The 21102-nt window shown below is 36.8% G+C and overlaps 2 protein-coding genes across 2 annotated transcripts in view; one reads left to right on the top strand and one right to left on the bottom strand.

Moving 5' to 3' along the window:
- Window positions 1-8596, top strand: part of LOC107719494 (lipid droplet-associated hydrolase-like) — a 30390-nt gene extending 21794 nt beyond the window's left edge. Inside the window, exons 6-7 of the mRNA XM_016526913.1 lie at window positions 3849-3931; window positions 7789-8596. Of these exons, the coding sequence (XP_016382399.1) occupies window positions 3849-3931; window positions 7789-7968 (263 nt within the window). The 3' untranslated portion in view covers window positions 7969-8596. The remainder of the gene's footprint in view (window positions 1-3848; window positions 3932-7788) is intronic.
- Window positions 8597-16178: 7582 nt separating this feature from the next.
- Window positions 16179-20887, bottom strand: LOC107719468 (growth/differentiation factor 6-A-like). The gene is made up of 2 exons (XM_016526887.1): window positions 20444-20887; window positions 16179-17480 (listed from the first exon to the last, which is right to left on the bottom strand). The coding sequence occupies exons 1-2, from the start codon at window positions 20751-20753 to the stop codon at window positions 16513-16515; spliced, it is 1278 nt and encodes a 425-aa protein (XP_016382373.1). The 5' UTR covers window positions 20754-20887; the 3' UTR covers window positions 16179-16512.
- Window positions 20888-21102: the final 215 nt, after the last annotated feature.

Raw genomic sequence — 21102 nt, 5'->3', positions numbered from 1 at the left:
AAAAAAAAAAGTTTTTTTTTTTTTTTTTTTTTTGTCCACCCCAAATTAAAGGGTTGTAACATTTATGAAATTTGGTCTGATGATTATTTGTCATACAAATAATTTCACAGGGTTGAGAAATATTATTATAAAATTCTAAATATTAAATAATGCAATTTGTTAATAATGTTTAAATTAGTTTAATTCCACTCTCCATTAGATTTTTGTAATCTGCCCACCTGAATATTAATAAAATAAAGAATACTTTTATTTATTGATTTGTTTGTTTATCACAAATAATATGCAACATTTCTGTCTTAACTTATTTTCTGTATTTTCAACCATCCAGCCTTTTTCTTTCTTTCTTTCTTTCTTTCTTTCTTTTTCACAAATAATATGCAATGTTTCGGTCTTATTTTATGTGTTTTCAACCATCCAGTCTTCATTAAAAATTAAATGGTTACACTTTATTTTAAGCAGTTCTCACTATTAATAAACCATTAACTATGACTTTTGCCTTAATAAACTCCTAATTTGCTGCTTATTAATAGTTAGTTAAGTTTAGGTATTGGGTAGTAGTTGTTAAATTTAGGTATTGGGTGGGATTAGGGATATAGAATATGGTCATGTAGAATAAATGCTTTATAAGTACTAATAAACAGCCAATATGTTATTAATAGGCATGCTAATTAGCAACTTATTAGTAAGAATTGGTCCCTATACTAAAGTGCTACCAAATAAAGCAATACCTTTAAGTTTGAGAATTTAAAAAATAAGGTGAATCAAACTCTTAAAGTACCAGAAAATACCAGAAATATGTTCTTATTTAAATATATGATATGTAATTGAGATTTAAACTTCACAGTGATTGTAGTTATCGCAGATTAGCATGATTTGGTTGAATAACTGCAACAAGCTGATTATTTGCCTACAGTCAAAGCTTCTTGCATTTGAATCACAGGGTAAAGTAGTGGAAACGCAGTGAACTTCACTCTTCTGTAAACCCTCTAGTTTAAACATCCTCTGATCCAGTTTACCTCAGTGGGTGGAGATGTTGTTTGTGATGTGTTTAGTGTAATAAAATTAGATATCTTAGTGAGTGTTCAAGGAGTTCATTGTGTTCTATGGTAAATATTTGTTTGCACCTCATCTCAAATGACTTACGTCTCCCTTTAGCACACATCAAAATGCAAAGGAAAGCTTACATGTAGCTTTAACATTTATTTAGAAGCAAACAGCAGCCAACCCAAACACATGAGTGACTCTGAAATCTCTCTGATGCTGGGAATAAAGGACACATTCTGCCATGAGTCTCTCTCACTCAGTTCTTTGAAATATGACTGGCACACTCTGTTTCGCCTCCAAGCTTTTATATTCTAGCCTACAGATATGGCTCGTTCCCTCTGTCTATGGGATTTTTTTTCTCTTGTTTTATTGTCCACCAGGTGGAAAATTGTTAATAATGTAGCAGCAGCTCACCTCATTCGGTATCATACATTACTGTCAGAGTATGTACTCTGCTTTTATTTAACTTCTTGACCAATAATAAAGTATGTTCTGTATGCATGTATGTGACCTATGACATCAGCTGTGTCACTGTTGTTCAGCATTTCCATGCCTCATGGGACAGTAAAGTTTTGGCAGAAGCAGTACGTGATCTGGGTATCTTCATTCTTTTATGAATACTTTGGATTTCGACTTAATAGTAATTTAATGCACTGTGTTTTTTTGCATACTATTTAGTAGGGAAACAGGCATATTCAAACCTAGCATTCTTTTTGCAACCACCACTAATGAAATGTGGAAAACCCCTTAGTTTTCTGCACAGAAGGCTTTCATTCAGTTTTCCCCATTTCCAAAAATCATTTCCTCTGTAAAATATAGTGCTGAATTAAACTCTGAAGGAGCAAACATTAAGAATGAACTTTTTAATGAAACATGGCGTTCCCTTTTTAGTATGTAGCTCTCAGTCTTGTGAAATGTGTTAACAGTGCTGGATGATATAGTACACAGGCCATGATTAATATTATAACGTTAAAGCCATGCGGATGTGTGATCATACCCACACTTCCTCTTCGCTCAGTGGAAGCAAGTAATTCGAGGAGTTTTTCTCTTACACACACACAGCACACACACATGCTTTCTTCATGTACCCACACACACACATACATATGTACGCACTTCCTCCACAGTCTGAGGCTGAACAATCATCACTGTGAGGAATGTCCTGATGAGAAAGGATATTAACACATCTCTTGGCCAAACGTTTAGTCTGCACGAGATCAGGATCAGTCTCTCTGAATAGCTGCCAAGGTCATCAAGGTCAAGCAGCTTGTATTTGAGCAGGGATGTGAAAGTCCTGCTGAGTATGGAGCAGTTTTATTTAACTAACTAAAAGTAGCAATGCTACTAATTTAACTTCCATTTTTAGCAGCATGACTGTAGCTCTGCTGATTTAAAAAAAAAAAAAGTAGTTTCTTTCAAATACAGCATTGAAAATTCTTATTTATTTTAAAAAGTGGTATCTTTTGAAAAAGAGATATATATATATATATATATATATATATACAGAGTCAAGTGTCCCGAAAAAGAGGTATATATATATATATATATATATATATATATACAGAGTCAAGTGTCCCCTCAGATTTTTGAGCTGAGATTTTTTAGATTAAGTGGATTTTAAATGCACCTTCAAAAAAAATTTTTTTTAAATTGCAGAATAATATTTTTTTATATTTCATACAATCGCACCGGCGTGATTAGAACATGCAGTGCAACACAGCATCAATCACACACGATTCTGTTGAGCTTATGAATGCAATGACCAAATTAGAGGCATTCAGATGAGTCCTCGCTGAAACGCCGGTGTTTAGTTCACTTGCTCGCTGACTGAATTCTGCTCTCTGGCGAATTCTCTCATCAGAAACAACAAAGTGCAGATGTGCATACGACAGCTTCAGTGATTATAATGAGAGTTGAGAGTGCTTGAAAATGTTCTTTGATAATGTAAATGTTCTTTCTTTTCTTTCTGTACAACAATGTGTTCTAATTCACATTAAATACAAAGTCAGTCATATAAAAAAAAATTATGGCATGACTCCCAAATGTGGTACTTACAGGTTTTTATGCGTAGTTAATAGATTACACTATTAGGCTACTTTGCCCGTCGCCCATTATAGATCAACTAAATGCAAATGCAAAATGCATTTATTCACACATATTTGAGAATCGAGATATTTCATGATATGGGAAACACGTGTGGGAATATTTTGAATAAGGAAAAAATAAATAAAACATAAGCCTATATCATTTACACAGTGCTATCGTGGCTGCTGTATGTCACATGACAAGCCCCATCCCCTCGAACCCCCATATATGTATATATAAATATATATGTGATACTGTTCGTGTTTAATATAAATTATAAATAGTTTCATATTAAAATGCAAAAAAGATATCAGTAATGTGTATCCCGCAACTAATGTATTCATAAATTGGGGGCACAAAGTATGAAATATTCACAAACGACACAAATAATTTCAGCACACAGAATCTAAATGTGAAAACAATGACATCATTGCACACCATTAAACTGTAAGTATGAGTGTACATCCAGTAAATGTGAACGGGAACAGATGTAATCCTCATGATCTGGTTGCTGTTTCCGTGTTTGTACGAGCGCTGGCCTTTGAGGTTGCGGCAGTGTTTCTGGGTGTGTGTTTAATTTTGATACTCTTCGTGTTTAGTAAACCCGCAGAGGCTGATGTCTTATACAAATGTTTACTAAGTTATGTTTGCACTACCTGATTTATTACAGTTTTGTAACATGCTAATCTACATGTTTGTCTCTATTGTTGTCTCTGCAGCCAACGGTATGTACATGGTAAGCCAAGAAATGAGACTGGTTGTAGAAAGAGACAACGCAACTGTACGCCAACACCTCAGCAAGGTAACGATCACACAACATTTGAACAGTAAATGTGAGTGATGTAAATAAAATAAAATAAAAACTAAATTAGCCTTTGTTTGGAATAACAAACAATTCTATTAATATTTTGAAGATATCTTTTAAAGTGAATTGGTTTCTTCACGTAGGAAGGAAGAAACAATATTTGAAATGTTGTTGACAGTATGGAAACAACTGTCAAAATTTATCAATTGACTTTAAACAAACTCCAAACAGTCTTGAACTGATTTGTGTCTAATACAAGAACATCTGTATCCTTCAGTGCATTACATGCGATGTTGCATTAGACTATCACTAGCTATGTTTCCATCCAAAGATGCAAATTTTACTTGTGCGCAAAACTGGAATATCGCGTTAAACATTTGCGAATAAAGCACCGTTTCCATCCAACGAGTCAAAGAGAACAAAATCGTCACTTCCTGGTAAACTGGCACTAAATATCACTAAGAAAACTAGGAGAAGCCACTGAATATAATAATTTTCATATGCTGTTTGGAAACGCAATCTTGTAAGACAGTAATTATACAGAAATACTTTGATGACAGAATTTCCTCAGGCATTTCAGAATGACCAAAACAACATATAGAGATCGGTCCGCTGGTTAGTCAATTTATCCCGTCTCATAGCGCAAAGTCACATGACCTTTTCAATGCGCATGGTGGAATTTATTCGGTAAATGTGTTTCCATCGTAGTTTATGTGCATTTTTTCTTATCGGATAAAAAGTTTATCCTACTCAATTGTGCGCATAAGTTTTTTATGCGCATTTTTAGAGCTTATGCGCATCTTGACATTTCCATCCAGCGTTTTTTTTAAGTGATATTCCAAAATGCGCATAAAAATAGGTGGATGGAAACATAGCTACTGTCCCTATAATGCATAAGGCAAACAAGTGTGGTCTCTTTATTAATCAGTCAATGTACACATCCAGTGTCACTTCTGGAAATACATTAAAATATGCATTATATTTAACATAGATAAATATTAGAATTAGTTAGGGATTCAGTGATATTAAAATTAGCTAAAAATTCTGTAGCTAATAAATTGCCAGTAATGCTATTTTATACCATTTTGTCTGAATAAATACAATTAAAAGACTAAAAACAGTCATTTCAAATGTTACAAGTGGATTTAGGCATCATAATGTACACTATGAAAATGCATATTTATTTTGTTAAAGATCACATTTATTATTGTTTTTTAAAATTATCTTAAAGTGAGTGTTGCATGACTGCAACGGTAATCTAAATGTAAAATAGTGGAATGCACAATTAAATATGGAAAATTGACTTATTGATTTTTTTTAAAAACTCGAATAATTGCTGATAATCAATATGCTTCAGATATGTTGTGCATCCCTAAAATGATTGATCTCATTAACTGTAATTGTTAAAAAAATTCTGGTTTCAAGTAGAGGTTTTTGTTCATATTTTTGGCCATTTTTCTTAGTTTGTGGCCGAAATGTCGATGCATAACTAGAAGAAGACTGTAATAAATTAAACAAATCACAGAAGTAACTTGCCAACAGCGTTGTTCCCCATGCATGGGTATTTGTTTTTACTGAAACAATGAGATGACGCAGCTTTCCTTAATTTCCTACATATTAACAGCGCTGATCAAAGAGATTTGGGAAGCCTCTAAACATGTTAGACGCAGATGAAGCCCACGCTGACTCACCCTCAGAGAGCTGATAACCAATCAAACAATATCAGATCTCAAAGAACGTTCCTCCAACCCACGCTTCGGTTTTTTCAACGGATGCATGGGCGGAAGAACCATATGTACCTTTCAGTACCATGGTGTGATGCAAAGCAGAGACTGCGTACATATGCAGAGGGAGGAGGACGGGGCTGCTGATGGTCTATATCTGTCATCCGTTAAATAGGTGATATCTTCACTGCTCTTAAGAGTCGCATACTCGAGACCTGCGTCTTATGTTACACATAGCACCTCGACTTGAAGAAATTCCTTGAGCCTGGAAACCGGTCGAATTTTTCCCGGTCTGATCTGTGCATCCCACCCGTAATTCGAGGGAGGAAGGAAGCTCTTCCATTTCTCTGACAACCATTGTCTGTATGAGTGTCAGAGTATGTGGCGTTCTTTGGTATCGGCTTCGCAGTCCGTCTTGCTTGCCAATAGCGATGCTAGAATAATTTTCTTCCGAAAAAGCTGAAGGTGAAGACAGGAGGTCATATGTTTAAACCCCTCTCAGCCTTAAACCACATGCATCTGACTCCTCTATTAGATTTATGGGCTGTGGTGAAATCGATCAGGCCGACAGATGTAGAACCCATCACGATTAACTGGTACAGTCGGCAAAGGCCAAACATTATGCAGTTTGTCATAGAAATCATGCAAAGCAGTTGACAAGAGAATTTGATCTTTCTATTGTGTACGGCTCTCGAGGTCTCACCAATAAATAGCCTTTAGAAATCTGCACGGGTGGTTTTTCCTTTCACATTGATGTTATTGGCACCGTTCGGCCGAGGTTACAGCAGCCTGACTGAAGGAAAAACCCTTCAAGTGTCCACACTGGTGTCCGAGGGGATGTGGTGGACATAGTGGATTTAATGTCAATCTTTCTTAAATTTTGTTTTATTGAAACACAATCTTGATTGTTTTCCCATTTGGATCCTCTGTGAAGTTCTCAGTGTGCCTCGCCTTTGTTAAAGACTTTCTATATGATTTATTAAGTTATTCTGCTTTATAGATTTATGGCACATGATGAATTTTATCTGCCAAAGATGTGACTGATTATATCTTGACTAGAGATGTAAATTTATTGCCTTAATTAGTACAAATAATAATATATGACCCTGGACCACAAAACCAGTCATAAGTCGCTTGGGTATATTTGTAGCAATAGCCAAAAATACATTGTATGGGTCAAAATTATAAATTTTTCTTTTATGCCAAAAATCATTAGGATATTAAGTAAAGATCATGTTCCATGAAGATATTTTGTAAATTTCCTACCGTAAATATATTAAAACTTCATTTGGATTAGTAATATGCATTGCTAAGGACTTAATTTGGACAACTTTAAAGGCAATTTTCTCAATATTTTGATTTTTTTGCACCCTCAGATTCCAGATATTCAAATAGTTGTATCTCAGCCAAATATTGTCCTATCCTAACCAAACCATACATCAATGGAAAGCTTATTTAGTCAGCCTTCGGACGATGTATAAATCTCAATTTAGAAAAATTTACCCTTATGACTGTGGTCCAGGATCACATATAAAAACTCTCAAGTCCCCTGGTTTTTTTAAGTTGTATTTTAATTAAACAGATTATCTTTTATATTGGGGCTTTTCTCAACAGATATTGATTTATGCAATTATTTGTGATTAGTGTATAATGTAATTCATTCCAATAAATGTTTTAATTGACATCCATAGTTTAAACTCTTTTTCACAAAGAAAAAAAAGTTTTAGAGCTTCAAATTATGACATCATTCATAATTTGATACTTCTAGTTACTTCTGACATCTTGAGGTGTGCTGAGGAACATGAAGGAGCAGCATACTGCAGACTCCAGTGGTGGTCTAAGTTCCTATGTAAATCAAATGGGAGGGCTGCTACTTTTGTTATTCTAACATCACAGATTGTGCCTTTAAAATGAAAGATGAGGTTTTTATCAAGCAGTGACATACAGGTACTAGCTCTCGCTTAAGTGGCTGTCAGAAAAACAGAAAAGCCTTTCGATGTATTTATTGTTTTAGTTCTGCTCTTGTTATGATACATGGACATAGTGGTGAATCCCACATACAGTATGAGAACAAATTTAAATCATGTTAATGTCTTAATCGGCTCTGCTGATTTTGTTTTCTTCTGTCAGCTTATTTTTTACTATGGAGCCACGGATCACTGGTGCCCTGTGCAGTATTACCGTGATATCAGAAAAGACTTCCCTGAAGGGGACATTCGTCTGTGTGAGAGGGGCATCCGGCATGCATTTGTCCTGGATGCAGGGGAGGAAATGGCTAACATGACGGCAGAGTGGATCTTTGATGATTGAGTACGCTCTGACTGCCAGATTAACATTTTATTCCTCTTTAACCTCTACCAGCCAAATATTCTAACTGAGCCCCCTGTGAGAGTTTTTTAATGCGACCAGTTTTTTAGGATGTATTACCTATTTCCATGGCAAAGCATCAAGTTTGTCACAAAACACTTCACAAAGGTGCTGTATGACGGATGTATTGGTGGCATTTTATTTTTCAAATATTCATGATTGTAAAATATCTGGTATTTTGATTCTCAAATATGTGTAAGTAAATGTATTTTGTCCCTCAACTATGCGGTGTATTGCTTTAGTTTACTTCAAGAGTCTCTACTTTCTGTCAAGTGGACATTGTAATTGTCTGTTTGTGATGTTTATGGGAATGATTTCTAAACACACAAATGTGCAGTGGGGTGTGGAGCAGGACACATGTCAATTATTTATTTATTTTAGTGGAACATGGTAATTTTTGAAACTTGATTTAACCAGACAGCTCACATAAGAAGAAAAATCGTATATATGACGACCTGGCATGAAGATATTGTCCTCTTGATGGGAAATGTATTTTTATAATTTAAATGATTTTATATTATTATTCAATAACATCCGAAGGTTAAAAAACAATACTACTATATTACAAACCACACAGAGAATGTAACATTTGTACTTCTATGTATTTCTATATTAATTTAATTACAATGTTGATTGTTATGTATACAATCTTTTAAATGTTTAGTATGTAAAGAGGTTTTGCTTAATATTTATTTCCCATTGTATATCACTCTTGTATGATTATTTTAGGTTTTTCAGTGAAATGTTTTACACACAGAACATGTGATTTGATTTCTGTCTGAAGCGAAATTTTATTATTTTGGCAGGAAATGCCTGTACTAGAACGGGTCAAATACGGTCCTGTCAGCAATGACCTGGGACCTTGTAGAACCACAAAATTATGAATTTTAATGAAGCTCGGGCTAACCCTCATTTAAGGCTGGAAAATTATGCATATTTGAGCTTTCTCCATATGCATGGACCTCAACATTAGCCCTGGATCATTTTTATTTTCCAGACGGCATCAGCAGGACTTTGGAATAGTGTTTTAGTGCCCCAACTTGGCTCCTGACACCTCCCAAGAGTTTGCTTTATGGTGAATAGAGGAGCCAAAGCGGGACCCCTTATAAGAAAAGCCGGCTGTAGGTTTGTTCTCTGCTTGCATGGCTTCCTGGGGGTTACCAAGTGAAATATTTTGACAGTTTACCTCAACAGCCCAGGGACCAGTAATATTATTCAGTCCTCTAACCACCTCAGTCAATGTATTGAAACATCAAAACTCTCATATTTTACTCTGATGCTCAAAGTGACTTGATATGGTATTCCTGACCTTAAAGAAACAGTTCACCCAAAAATGAATATTCTGTCATCATTTACTCACTGTTTTAAACCTGTATGACTTCCTTTATATTTGGGACACATACCCTGTTCCAAATTTGACCATATAATGGAAATGAACAAGAACTGTGACTGTCAAGCTCCAAAATGACAAAAAAGCACCATAAAAGTGTCATAAAATGGTCCGTATGAATCTGAAGCCTCATACCAAAATGTAGATCTTTTTTTTTTTTTAAAAAGGCATGAGATTCACCACTTTCCCCGCTGCATTCCTGAGAGAAGTGGTGAACGGATCTTTTCAACAAATCATTTGAATGATTTGTTTACAAATCAGATCCTCGGGTTCTCAAGTTCAACTCATTGTCTCAGCCTTGTTGAAACGATTAACAGCCCATTGATATGAGTCAATAACAGAATTTCAGTCTGCTTCGAAAGATTTAGAATATAGTGCATGAGTCACTTTGACCACTTTTGTGATACTTTTAGGGTCTGTTTACAGAGATGCATTTTTGCATTTAAAAATAGGATCCAACTGCAGAGGCACAGCATTGGTTACTGGAAATGAAGGCAGGATTTTGACTCATTTTTTGCTTGAACTTTTAACTTGTCGTCAAAAAGTAGTGAGGTGTGACTCAATGTCAAAGACATAAGTCTAGCACGTTAAAAATAATTACAGATATTAAATCTAAAAAGCAACACAGTGAAACAAAGTAGTGTTCTGCACTGTAAACAATGAGTTGTACATGATTATTGGTGTTTTATAAGAAACTTCATTCAGTGTATCACTTGCCTTTTCTTTGTAATTATTTGTGAAATTTACTAGCAGTTTCTGAGTGAAAATGGTTTCGTCAACAGTTTTTTCAGTTTATGAACCGGCCCTTATGGTGCTTTTTTGTCATTTTGGAGCTTAACAGCACAAGTACTTTAAGTATATGTCAAAAAGTGGCTATTCTAATTCACTTGAGTTTTCATTTATGGGTGAGCTATTTATTTAGAAATGGGGACAGGCTTTGGTACAACACCACAGATCCTCAACAAGCATCGCCACGTGGCCCTTCCACACCAACTTGTTCAGTTGATTTGAAATCTGTCTTCTTCAGTACCAGGACGTCCTGTAGGTGGACCGCTCCGGCAGTGATTGGCGCATCCGAGCGGCTCAGCAAACGGAGAATAAATATTTCCAGCTGATCCGTTTCCCCTTCTCTCTGAGAGTCGGGAATCTCCGTGTAAGCCCAGGTCTCTTTAATCTTCCTTTCCAGGCTTCTCAAAAAGAATGACAAAGCCCCTTAATTTGCTTATCCTTGATTTAAACCAGGAGGCAGGGCTAGTTCATAGAAGGAAATGGAGTAATCCTGCCCGGGTGGATTGAATTGTGGCAAAGCAAACAAGCTTTACTGTTTTACGTCTCCAGAGTGGTTTGGGTTCTCTTGTGGTGATGAAGAATCGTTCCAGAGATATTCTGGTATTTTCCTGCCAAATATCATCTGTAATAGATCATTTTCTTTTCCCCTGGTTTTTGTTATGTTTTGTTTTGACATGGCAATAGTTACTCTTTGTTCCCCTCTCTCTCTCACTTTTGTACCAACTTAACATCATCTGATACGCTCTGATCCGGGGATAAAATTGAAATAGATCTTTTCTACTATATGTAAGCCTACTGTATTTGGTGTTGTTGTGAGATTTGTCTTCCAAAAAAGTATTTTCTTATTATAGCAGCACCGATACTGTGGCCATTTCCTATGCATATATATAATTCAGGTCCCACATTCTCCTACAATGACACAAACTGTGAGTGTAGGAAAAGCAAACAGTGCATCCCGTCCCACAAGCCTGTTCTCACGGGAGTATTGAAAATGTTTTTCAGGTTGTGTAACTTACAGAGAGCCAGAATTGTCCCCCACGGTGGCCCATCATTGCTATTGATTCGGTTTAAGGGAATTAGATCACTTTAAATGCAGTATTTACATTAACATCAGAGTGTAATAGTGGAATCATATGCGCAGAAATGTATGAAAATCTTAATGGGAAAAACACACTAAAAGACAAGCCGGCCAACGCTGAGTTTGATGAAATGACCTGCCTTTGCATTCAACTATATTAAAGTGCTGATAACCATGTGCATGAAACCAGAATGCTTCAGTTACTACTTTACCAGTCTTTAATATTTTGTGGGCACTAGTTTCATAATTAAGTTTGCTGTAATGCTGCATATTGCATATGGTACATTCAGAAGGGATGCATGAAACAGGTGTGAAAAATCTGGCAAGCTGATTCGCAGTTCTGGAAAAGCTTTGTAAAATAGTAAATGCCCAATTCTTTTGGAAAGAACATGTATTTCATTATACAGCATTCTAGTTTAAGTGCAAACTAAAATGTATCCTATTAGAAAACTGTTATGAATGCATGTGATCCTACAGTTTCCCCCATTGTATTTATAATTTACCTGTTCGATATATGCAGTTATGACGTGCACTCGCAATGGAAATTTCACTACTTGTTGAAATTATAGATTTTTAAACTTAAGTATTACTTTGTTTTAAAATATTTCAATAAAAATCATCTAAAATATTTGAGAAAATATGTAGAAATTGATAAATGGCCAATATATTACAGAAACGTGGTCACTTCTTAGCTTACCAAAAATCTTTTTTGAATTTAGAATATTTATTGTGTCATATATATATATATATGTGTGTGTGTAGTATTTTTCTTTTTATTATTATCCTTAAAATAGCATTAATACCCACTTTCAAATGTTAAGCCTTCATTTCTAAATTAAAGATTCAGGCCAGTAGTACTACAGAATCAGACTGTATTTGTCCCAAATGCCAAGAAAACATTTGGATGACAGCCTCATCATTTCCTCCATCTCAAAATGTCTATCAACTTTTTGACCTGAATGAGAATGTATATGACCAAAGTGGCTCTCAGGAAAAGACATCTGGACAGATGTCAAAGTCTGGACACTACAGTGCTGTTTTTGGTCTCAATTGTGACTGCGACGTGATTCAATAAAAAAAGAAACAAGCGTGTTTAAAAAGATCCTTCCTCTCTTAAAGAAAAACTGTATCCCCTCTTGTCATATACTCCAGGCAGTTGTTCAAATATTTGGGGGTCAGCGCTTATTTAAAACCATCTGAGAAATGGACTTGGTTAGGGGCCACCTATTTTCTGTTCCTAATAATTGTTTGATATAGTGTATTATTGCAGTATCCGTAGACTCAGCAAAGGAAATTTTAGCGACCTTGATTCAGATTAGTTATGCTATCCATCAAAAACAGATTAACAGATGGCATTTGAATAAGTTATCTCTGTTACTCCTTTTTAAATATTGGAGGTATTGTAATAAAAGTGACTGATGATCCATCTCCTATAGTTGCTCTAACATCATAACCTTCTCTGGACATGTGCTCAATGGCAGGGCACAAAGTCATTCATTTTGTTTTAAAAAACCTCCACGGCGACCCTCCGCTCACATTAGTGTTTCCTGGAGTTCAGCACACAATGCTGCACAGCTCCCCTACCAGCGCCGGACAATATCATATCCCCCTCTTCACCCGGTGTTGTATGGAATTTAGAATCACCTGGAAACTTCCTGAATACTTGCTGGCAAAAAAATGAGACAAAATACAAACCCAATAATTATTCCGGAACCGTGGGTGAGTCAGACAGTCACCGAGGGTTCACTTTCATGTGGATGTCTGGGAAAGAAGATTTGCTGCGGGAGTGTTTTTTTCTTTCCATCAATACACTTTTTTTTTATTTTTATAAAATCATCTGTACAACAAATGGCAGTAAAGAAGAGTGAAAAGATGCTAAGTGTGTTTACATTTTGTTTTTAAATTTCAATTTGTTTTTTATATATTTATTTCATACATATACCAATAAACAATATATCCAAAAAAAAAAGAAAAGCAATATATTGCCGATAATTTACATTTGAATTATGTACACTTCCTTATCTAACAGTATACATACTCTTACATACACAGTGCATTTACAATAAAAAGTAAATAACAAAAAAAGACATTCTCCCATTTTTTGTAGTATGAAAATGATCATTTTCTTAGCCAGATAAATACAATAAATGCATTAAATTAAGAAAAGCGCTTTGGCATGTGTACAATAATTTACACTTATATTTTAACCCTTTGTTCTAATAAAACAAATCAGTCACGGCTTTATGGTTCCCTCCATATTTTTTTAAGCAACATATATTTTACCAGCTTAGGTACAGTAAAGTAAAACAGATGTCGGTGAAGGTAAGTTAACATTGCTTAGCACTGATCAGCTTGTATATTCCAGGGGTGCCAAACCCCTTAACTGAACCATGACAATCCTGCAGGATTTGCATTCATTTCTCTGAGAGCACTTGGCATAGTAAATTGAAACTCCTTCTCTACTAAATGTCTCCTGAGGCTTTTCACTTTAGTCAAATAGCGAGGCACAACTGAGGTAACCCATGCAGCGCTTAAGCTGATAACCTCCAGACCTCCGAACAACAGACGAGGCAACGGCACTCTTTGTGCCTCTTTATCTCCTTAAACCAAAGATGGCGTCCCCTAATGTTATTCTGTTCCAGCTAGGTGTGGTATCATGATCGTGTCAATACTGAAATAAAGGCTGCTTATAAAAAGAATCAGATTGTTTGGAGAAACTGCCTTGAGAGGAATTAGATTAAGGAGCAAGCACATACGATTGAAATTGTTTACAATGAGAGGAGATAAAGACCTCGAGAGAGGGATATTGCTTGAACTATCCTTGTCTGGCCAAATGAAATTAATTTGTTTGAAATAGATGTTGAAGATCTAATTTTTGCTTTATCTTTCCAAACAGTCCGGTTCAGTCCTGCAGAACAAGATTTTGCCTCAGAACAAAAACAGCTCTGCACAATTTGAATGGGAAATCAAGAAATACTGTGAGAGATGCAACTGTTTTCAACATAATTTTAAATGGTAAATTGAATTTACTTCTGCAAAAGTACTTACAAACAATCAAAACAACAAGCTTATAAACTAACAGTCACGACAGTAATGTACCGTAAAACCACACAGGAAGTTTTCTTCAGATTTCGTGACATTATATTGTTCTGAACTGCACAGATGCTCTGGCTAATTCTTCTGTGGTCTGTTGATTTAGGAATGTAACTTTCATACTGCCACCGTGGACAATTTGGGTGATTATCATTCCCATACAATGAGACCAACATTGATTGAGGGGAATTACCATGGAGAAATGTCAAAAAAAGAAAAACAATTGCTGTTATGAATTAAAAATCTGCTTTGTATTTCTTCATAGAGGAAACAGTTGATGTTATATAAACAGTAAGCAGGCAAATATTTCTGCTCTGACACTGAGATTAATGAACGCTAGAAGCTTATTTTCATTTTGTTCTTGTGGCTTGATGTCATTCAGAAGAAGTTCTATCTAAAACGTTCACATAAACTAACATGAATTTAAGGAGATAATTCACCCAAACTTTCTTTCTTCTGTGGAATATAAAAAAAATATTTTGAGAAATGTTTTTTGTCCATACAATGGAAGTCTATGAACATTCTTCAAACATCTTCTTTTATGTTCAGCAGAAGAAAAAAAAAACATACAAGTTTGGAATGACATGAGGGTAAATAAATGATGAACCCTTTAAAGCATTTAAATTGGGCATAAATTAGGTTCCTTTTTGTTTTTGTTATATTATGGGACAATGCACCTTTTTACCTTGTGGCTGTCATTCATAAATAAACAATTTAAATTAAACATTTGAGGAAACACAGTGGATTTGTATGATAACCCATAGTAAGACATGACAATTAAAGGATAAAAGTAATCTAATCTAATTACCAGCTCAAGTAAACAAACTCTCTCAGTAAATGCAGGTGAACACTGAAGTCTTCAAACAGCCAAATCTGGTGTCAGAATAAAACAAAACAATCATTTTGATTTTGGCTCCACAATGCCTTTCACAAAATAAGGTCTTAGGTCGCTCAATGCAATGAAGTCATTTATCTTGCACATATTGCACACATCATGTACTATAATGCAGCTCTATCGTCTGACCGAAGCCAAATGTGGTGTCATCAACATAAAACGCCTGGGTTCTCATTCTCATTAAATAGCTTAATTTTAGGTTTAGCATTAACTATGTTATTTTAAGAATATAAAATGATGTGCTTAACAATGTTATGGTTTATTACATTGGTCTGTTGGTTCTAGAAGCATCTAAAGCTCCAAAAAGGAAAACCATATATATATATATATACCCTACTGTTGACTACTACTGACTAATCACTCCAAAGCTGCAGAAAAATGATATCATGACAAATGCTGATTGGCTGATGAAACCACACATGCACAGTACCCAATCCTTTACTAGTGACTATCCTGAGCTATGACAAAAGACTGGGTAAAAATGTCAATTTTACATGTTTAAGAAAGCCCTGTGCACTGGTAAAACACCTAAATAAAATACAGCTATTTTGAATGGTCGTCAGTTGATAAAGATGTTTTTGCAACCACATGGTGTAGTTACAACATCTACCAGCAGGGGCTAATGAGGCCATGCTAACCAGCTAAACTTGGACCCCTTAGATTTAGAATGGAGTCAAACTTTCACTCAGTCAATGCCATATTTAATTAAGGCCACCAGACTCCACGGAGAAAAATTTTCAGAGGCACTATCGAAATTCTTCTGAGCTATTTCATCTTGAATATAAGCTGACTGTCATGCAAAGCACCTTTAACTGTTATACATGTTATAGTTGCGTGCTACCGCTGACAGATTCTCAGACTCTGACAGAGTCTTAACGGGGCCAACATTTCTACCGCTGCTGCAAGGATACTTCAACACTCTATCATTGAGTTTATATTAACAGGATGTAAAATACTTTCTGGAAAGCCTATGTTTTCACTAATTTTCCGTTGAGGAGTTATTTATTTGGTGTTGTAAGGGAATTTGGAGCTGTTCGGCACACATGTCCTTCGCTCACTTCTAAAACACAACTCAATGTCTTGTCGCCGTCTGAACATACACACATGCTCGTTGTCACACATTTACACACGGTCCATCTCACCAGCTCTGACTCCATCTTGCCCACATATGAGGCCTCTGCGTATGAGGCAGCGGCAGCATTCGGATAGTGTCCAGGGGTAGTTCACCCCTCACTCACATTGCTACCTGCACCCACAACTCTCCACCACCATGTCCTCATACTGTTTATAAACCACGTTATTCCCAGAGTCAATGTACAGGATGCTGATGGGACTGAGTTTAGAAGGAACACAACAACTGGGAGGGGTGGACTCCGGGTCCATGGAGTTCATGAGAGTCTGGATGATGGCGTGGTTGGTCGGTTCCAGGTGTGAGCGCAAGGGGAAGTCACACAAACCCTCACAGTGATAAGCTTCGTAATCAAGCGGCGCAATAATCCAGTCGTCCCAACCCAGTTCTTTGAAGTTCACGTGAAGCGGCTTCCGGCTGCAACGTGTTCTCCGTCTGCCACCACCCTTTCCTCCACCGGCGCCTCCTGTTGCGGGTCCTACACCAGAACGGCCTGCTAGTGCAGTCCGCCTCCTCCGCCGATGTCTCGGATTATCTTTAATACCATGCTCGGGTGCAGGATTAGGAAATTTACGACTTTTCATGGCCTTTATCTTCTCACGGATCTCCCTAAAGAGGTTCTCCTTCCTCCGAGCTCGAGTAAAAGCCACCAGTAAGGCCCTTTCGTGGGTCTGCTGATCCTCATGGCTCAGACCCAGCATGCCGGGATGCACCACCTCATTATTTGAATCAGAAATGGCGGATATGCTGAAGCACAACGGCCTGCTGCCTTCTGCGGCCCTGTTCAACTTGAGGTGGGTCTTCACGCTTGTGCCTACGTCAAACACGTCCCATGTGGCTGAAGCGGTATCTAGAAGATCAATGGTCCTGGAAGTAAGGAGCCGAGGTTGGTTAGAGGATCCCGGGAGGGAGCAGGTGTGAAGGAGTAGTCGGTACAGGTTCCCACCAGTGGAGAGTAAACTTAAGACATCAGGCGGTGGCCTCCTCAGAACCCGCAGCTCCACCTCCATCAGTTTGTCCAGTCGTGAGAGACCAGACAGGTCGAATGTGTACTGCTGGTGGAACTTTAGAGAAGGATCGTCTGAAGGTATAAGAAAAAGGATTGATTAGCATTGAAATAAGAAATAGAAGAAGGAATTTGAAGAGTTAATGCAGCAAGAGGCAGACATGAATGCGTTTCCTCACCTTACTATGAACGGTCTTACATATGGCTTTTGAGAAAATGGCATACGCAAATTGTCAGTCCTTCTACTCAATGAGAATAACATTCAAGGGCCTGAATGATTTCTCCAAACACGAGGTGCAGCATGCTCACGGAGACCAGGTGGAGAGCATTTGGCTGACCTGTCAGACTGTGTCTGCCTTTGGCAGCATCTGCTAATTACGCTGATTGAGTGAGAAGAAGGTTTGGCAGGACATTGGAAATGCTCAGCCTTCCTCCTTCCACTATATGTCCTCAGGAGGATGTAGTAAATTTGAAAGGTGGGTGGCTTAAGGGTGTAATTAAATGTTAGGTAACATTTCAAGCTGAGGTGGACCTCAGTTTTCTGTGGCCACCATGAACTGGAAGTGGTCTTTCATTATTCGCACAGCTAACTTGAAATCACTGCGGGGAACAAAATCTCTGACTGCAAGATGTTGTCCTCTCCTTTTTGTCTGGAGAAAGAAATTGGCTAAAAGAACACATCCAATACTCAGTCTCATCCGTGACTGAAAGGATGCAGAACCAACCTTTGCTAAGAGAGACCAGACTTTACGCTCAGAGTAAAACAAGCTTCAATGTTGACATCTTGACATCCAGTTCAAGAAATGGAACCCAGAGTACTATGCAACCTGATATAGAGACCACAGTTTCATGGGGTAAACATGAAGAGGATTCTTCCAATATGAGCTGGCTGCACAAAAACCCAAGGCCAGATTGGGACATATCATATTGATGTTATATTACGAGAGAACCTTGAGAATAATGGTAATTGTAAACTGTTTCGAGCCACCAGATTTTTGGGGTTTGGCCACAAATGCTGTACCTGTCCTATGGTGCTACATGAGAAGGAGCATCCAAAAGAGGTGTTTTTAAAGAAAAGCACTATATATTTCTCTCCTTTCTGAGACAAAGGAATGCTATAAAAATGAAAGGTGAACAGAGGGGAGGGGTGTAGAGTAAAGCATCCTCCTCAAAGCTAATATCCGCTTGCCAGACTAAACAATAACATAACCTAGAAAATGAACCGAGGCAGGCAGGGACTCAAGTTCCTTGGGCCTACATCTAGTGTCTGTATTTGCTGTTTATTGGCTTCAGACAATGCACAGTCATAATTTGGTCACCAAACTATGTTATGGATTTAGTTTAGATTTTTTATTTATTTTTTTTTACATTGACATTTTGCATTGGCATCATTTATGATGGGGACAGGTGGGACAATCTTTACACAAAGCCATGCTGCACTCCCAAGCCAGATTTGAACCAGAAACAACCCATATTCAAACCAAACACATTACCATTGAACCAACAACAAAATTCTGGACCCATAAGCATCAGATGTATATGTGAAGGTATATAATTAAATATTTAAATATGTATATATTTAAATATATATTCATTTTAGCATTTGAACTGGTCAGAATGATTGCTACCTCATATACCTATGCATAGTCTATAAGATTAATGTCAGAAAAAATGCTATTGAAATTGTTGATTTAAATTTTTTTTTTTTTTTTTACATTACTCATTTAATATATTAAGATTGTGATGTCATATCTACCACTGTGCCCCGTTTTGTGTGTGTGTGTGTGCCAATGTGATGCCAATGGTTTTATATTTACTTTATAAGAACTAATAGAGTTCAAATAAAATTTCATGACTCTTCACTATTCGCAAAATGTGGGCAAATATGAGTGGAAATATAATGCTTGGAATGCATATAATGCTAATTATTACCCTTAATACTCTTGAACAAATGTGGCATTGCCACTTTTTATTATTCAAAGGCTGTGCCCTCAAATGTAATAACTGGCCTGTCAATATATGAATGTCACTTCAATCTATCGAACACAGAAGAACCTTTTTGAATACTAGAAAAAAAAAATGTTTTTCACGCATATCTCCATATATTTGGTCGGGAGGAGAGCTGACATACTGCATTTCACAAATCCTGTATTTTACGTGACAATCTTTATTTGAACATAAGTTTTAAATTAAAATGTTTCTCTATCTTTATCAGCAACACCTGGAGGGGAGAACGCGTGCTCCGTTTTAGATACTTTAGCTCAAGGTGCTGCTGAAGTTTATTTGTCACAGATGTTGGAAATTTGAGACATTTGACTTCATATTTCTTTTTGGGAATTTTATGTATTTCGAAAATATTATTCAGAAGTAGATGATCCTGAACGAAATTAAACTTGAGCTGTACATATGGGATCGCGAATTTACATTATAACAATCCATCACTGAGCCAGAGTATTTAATCAATTATGTCTCTTTACTAGTTGAACGGCCAATGGACAGGCTATCCGCATAATTCTAATTCACGCAAAACTACACATTTCTCCAATTTATGCACAGACCAAAATTAAGATATTTTTATTGCCATCTTTTTTTCTGGATTCATAATGATGTGCCATCAATAATAATAATAATAGGGGTTCGTAATTATAATGATTAATATTAGTAACAATATCGTTGTCGGCAACAAATAATATTATTCGATAATAATATCCAGAGCATCAGACAATTTCTATATATCATAGGTGAAATATACTCTACTGTCCTCATGTATAAACTTAAAGTCTTACTATCAGTCACACCGAGATCAATCATCTTACAGTGTCAGCTGTCATATTACAAGCATGATTTATTACTGCAGCGTATACCTTATGCCATTCATTACAATTGATGATTTTATGTGCCAAGTATAATATATCAAAATAAACATTTCAGGCCCAATCTGAAGGAGTGAAATCCGCACCGATGGCCTCAAGCAGATCATCTTACAACCCATCTATCTATCTGTCTGTCTGTCTCACCGGTGGATCAATCTCACTCACCTTGTCCCAGGTCAATGAAGCTGGTCACTGTATTGGCATATCTCCTGGAGCGCGTCTGGCTGCCGTTGCTTCCCCGTCGATCCAGTTCCGATAGAGTCCTGTACAGAGAGATCATGTAAGACGGAACATGAACAGATGTGGAGTCGTTCCGAGAGCTCGCGCTGGCTTCTGCAGGACCGCGCGCATCCAGATGTGAGTGGAGCCCGTTATCAGAGGGGTACTGCACCGATCCCAGCACCACTGCCTCAAGAACATTCCCAAAGCAAAAAGAAAACCATAGGAAGGGAGCGGCAGTCTTCTTGGGAGTCATTTTCAGTGGTCTCTGGCCGAAAATGGCAAAGTTGGATGGACTTGATGACTTTGGAAACTCCCCTTTGCTCTTTAGATAGTGTTAATATCTTGAACGTGAGTAACACTGAATGCCTGTTGCTCTGTATTCAGATAGCGCCCCCCTTTGGAAAGATATTTGGAAGCGGTAACGTGTGTTTTAAGTCAGGATTCTAGGAGTGGGCTGATATTATTGGCAATTTTGTCATTTCTAAATAAATAAAATTATGCTAAACAGACTGAGCTTAAAGTAAAGAATGAAAAGAATTATTCTGCTTTGCTATGAATTTTCTTAGTACACTTGTATTGTTTTTTATATAGCATTGACATTT

This window comes from Sinocyclocheilus rhinocerous, unplaced genomic scaffold (assembly GCF_001515625.1).
Source record: "Sinocyclocheilus rhinocerous isolate Xijiao unplaced genomic scaffold, SAMN03320098_v1.1 scaffold1234, whole genome shotgun sequence".
NCBI classification, from domain to species: domain Eukaryota; kingdom Metazoa; phylum Chordata; class Actinopteri; order Cypriniformes; family Cyprinidae; genus Sinocyclocheilus; species Sinocyclocheilus rhinocerous.
The sequence above is the reverse complement of the archived record's forward strand: the minus strand, read 5'-3'. Positions and strand labels throughout refer to the sequence as shown.

Coding starts and splice junctions, on each gene's coding strand:
- LOC107719468 (XM_016526887.1), bottom strand. CDS start 20,753: ATGACTCCCAAGAAGACTGCCGCTCCCTTCCTATGGTTTTCTTTTTGC. Junction 17,481..20,443: donor CTTCATTGACCTGGGACAAG/GTGAGTGAGATT, acceptor TTATACCTTCAG/ACGATCCTTCTCTAAAGTTC.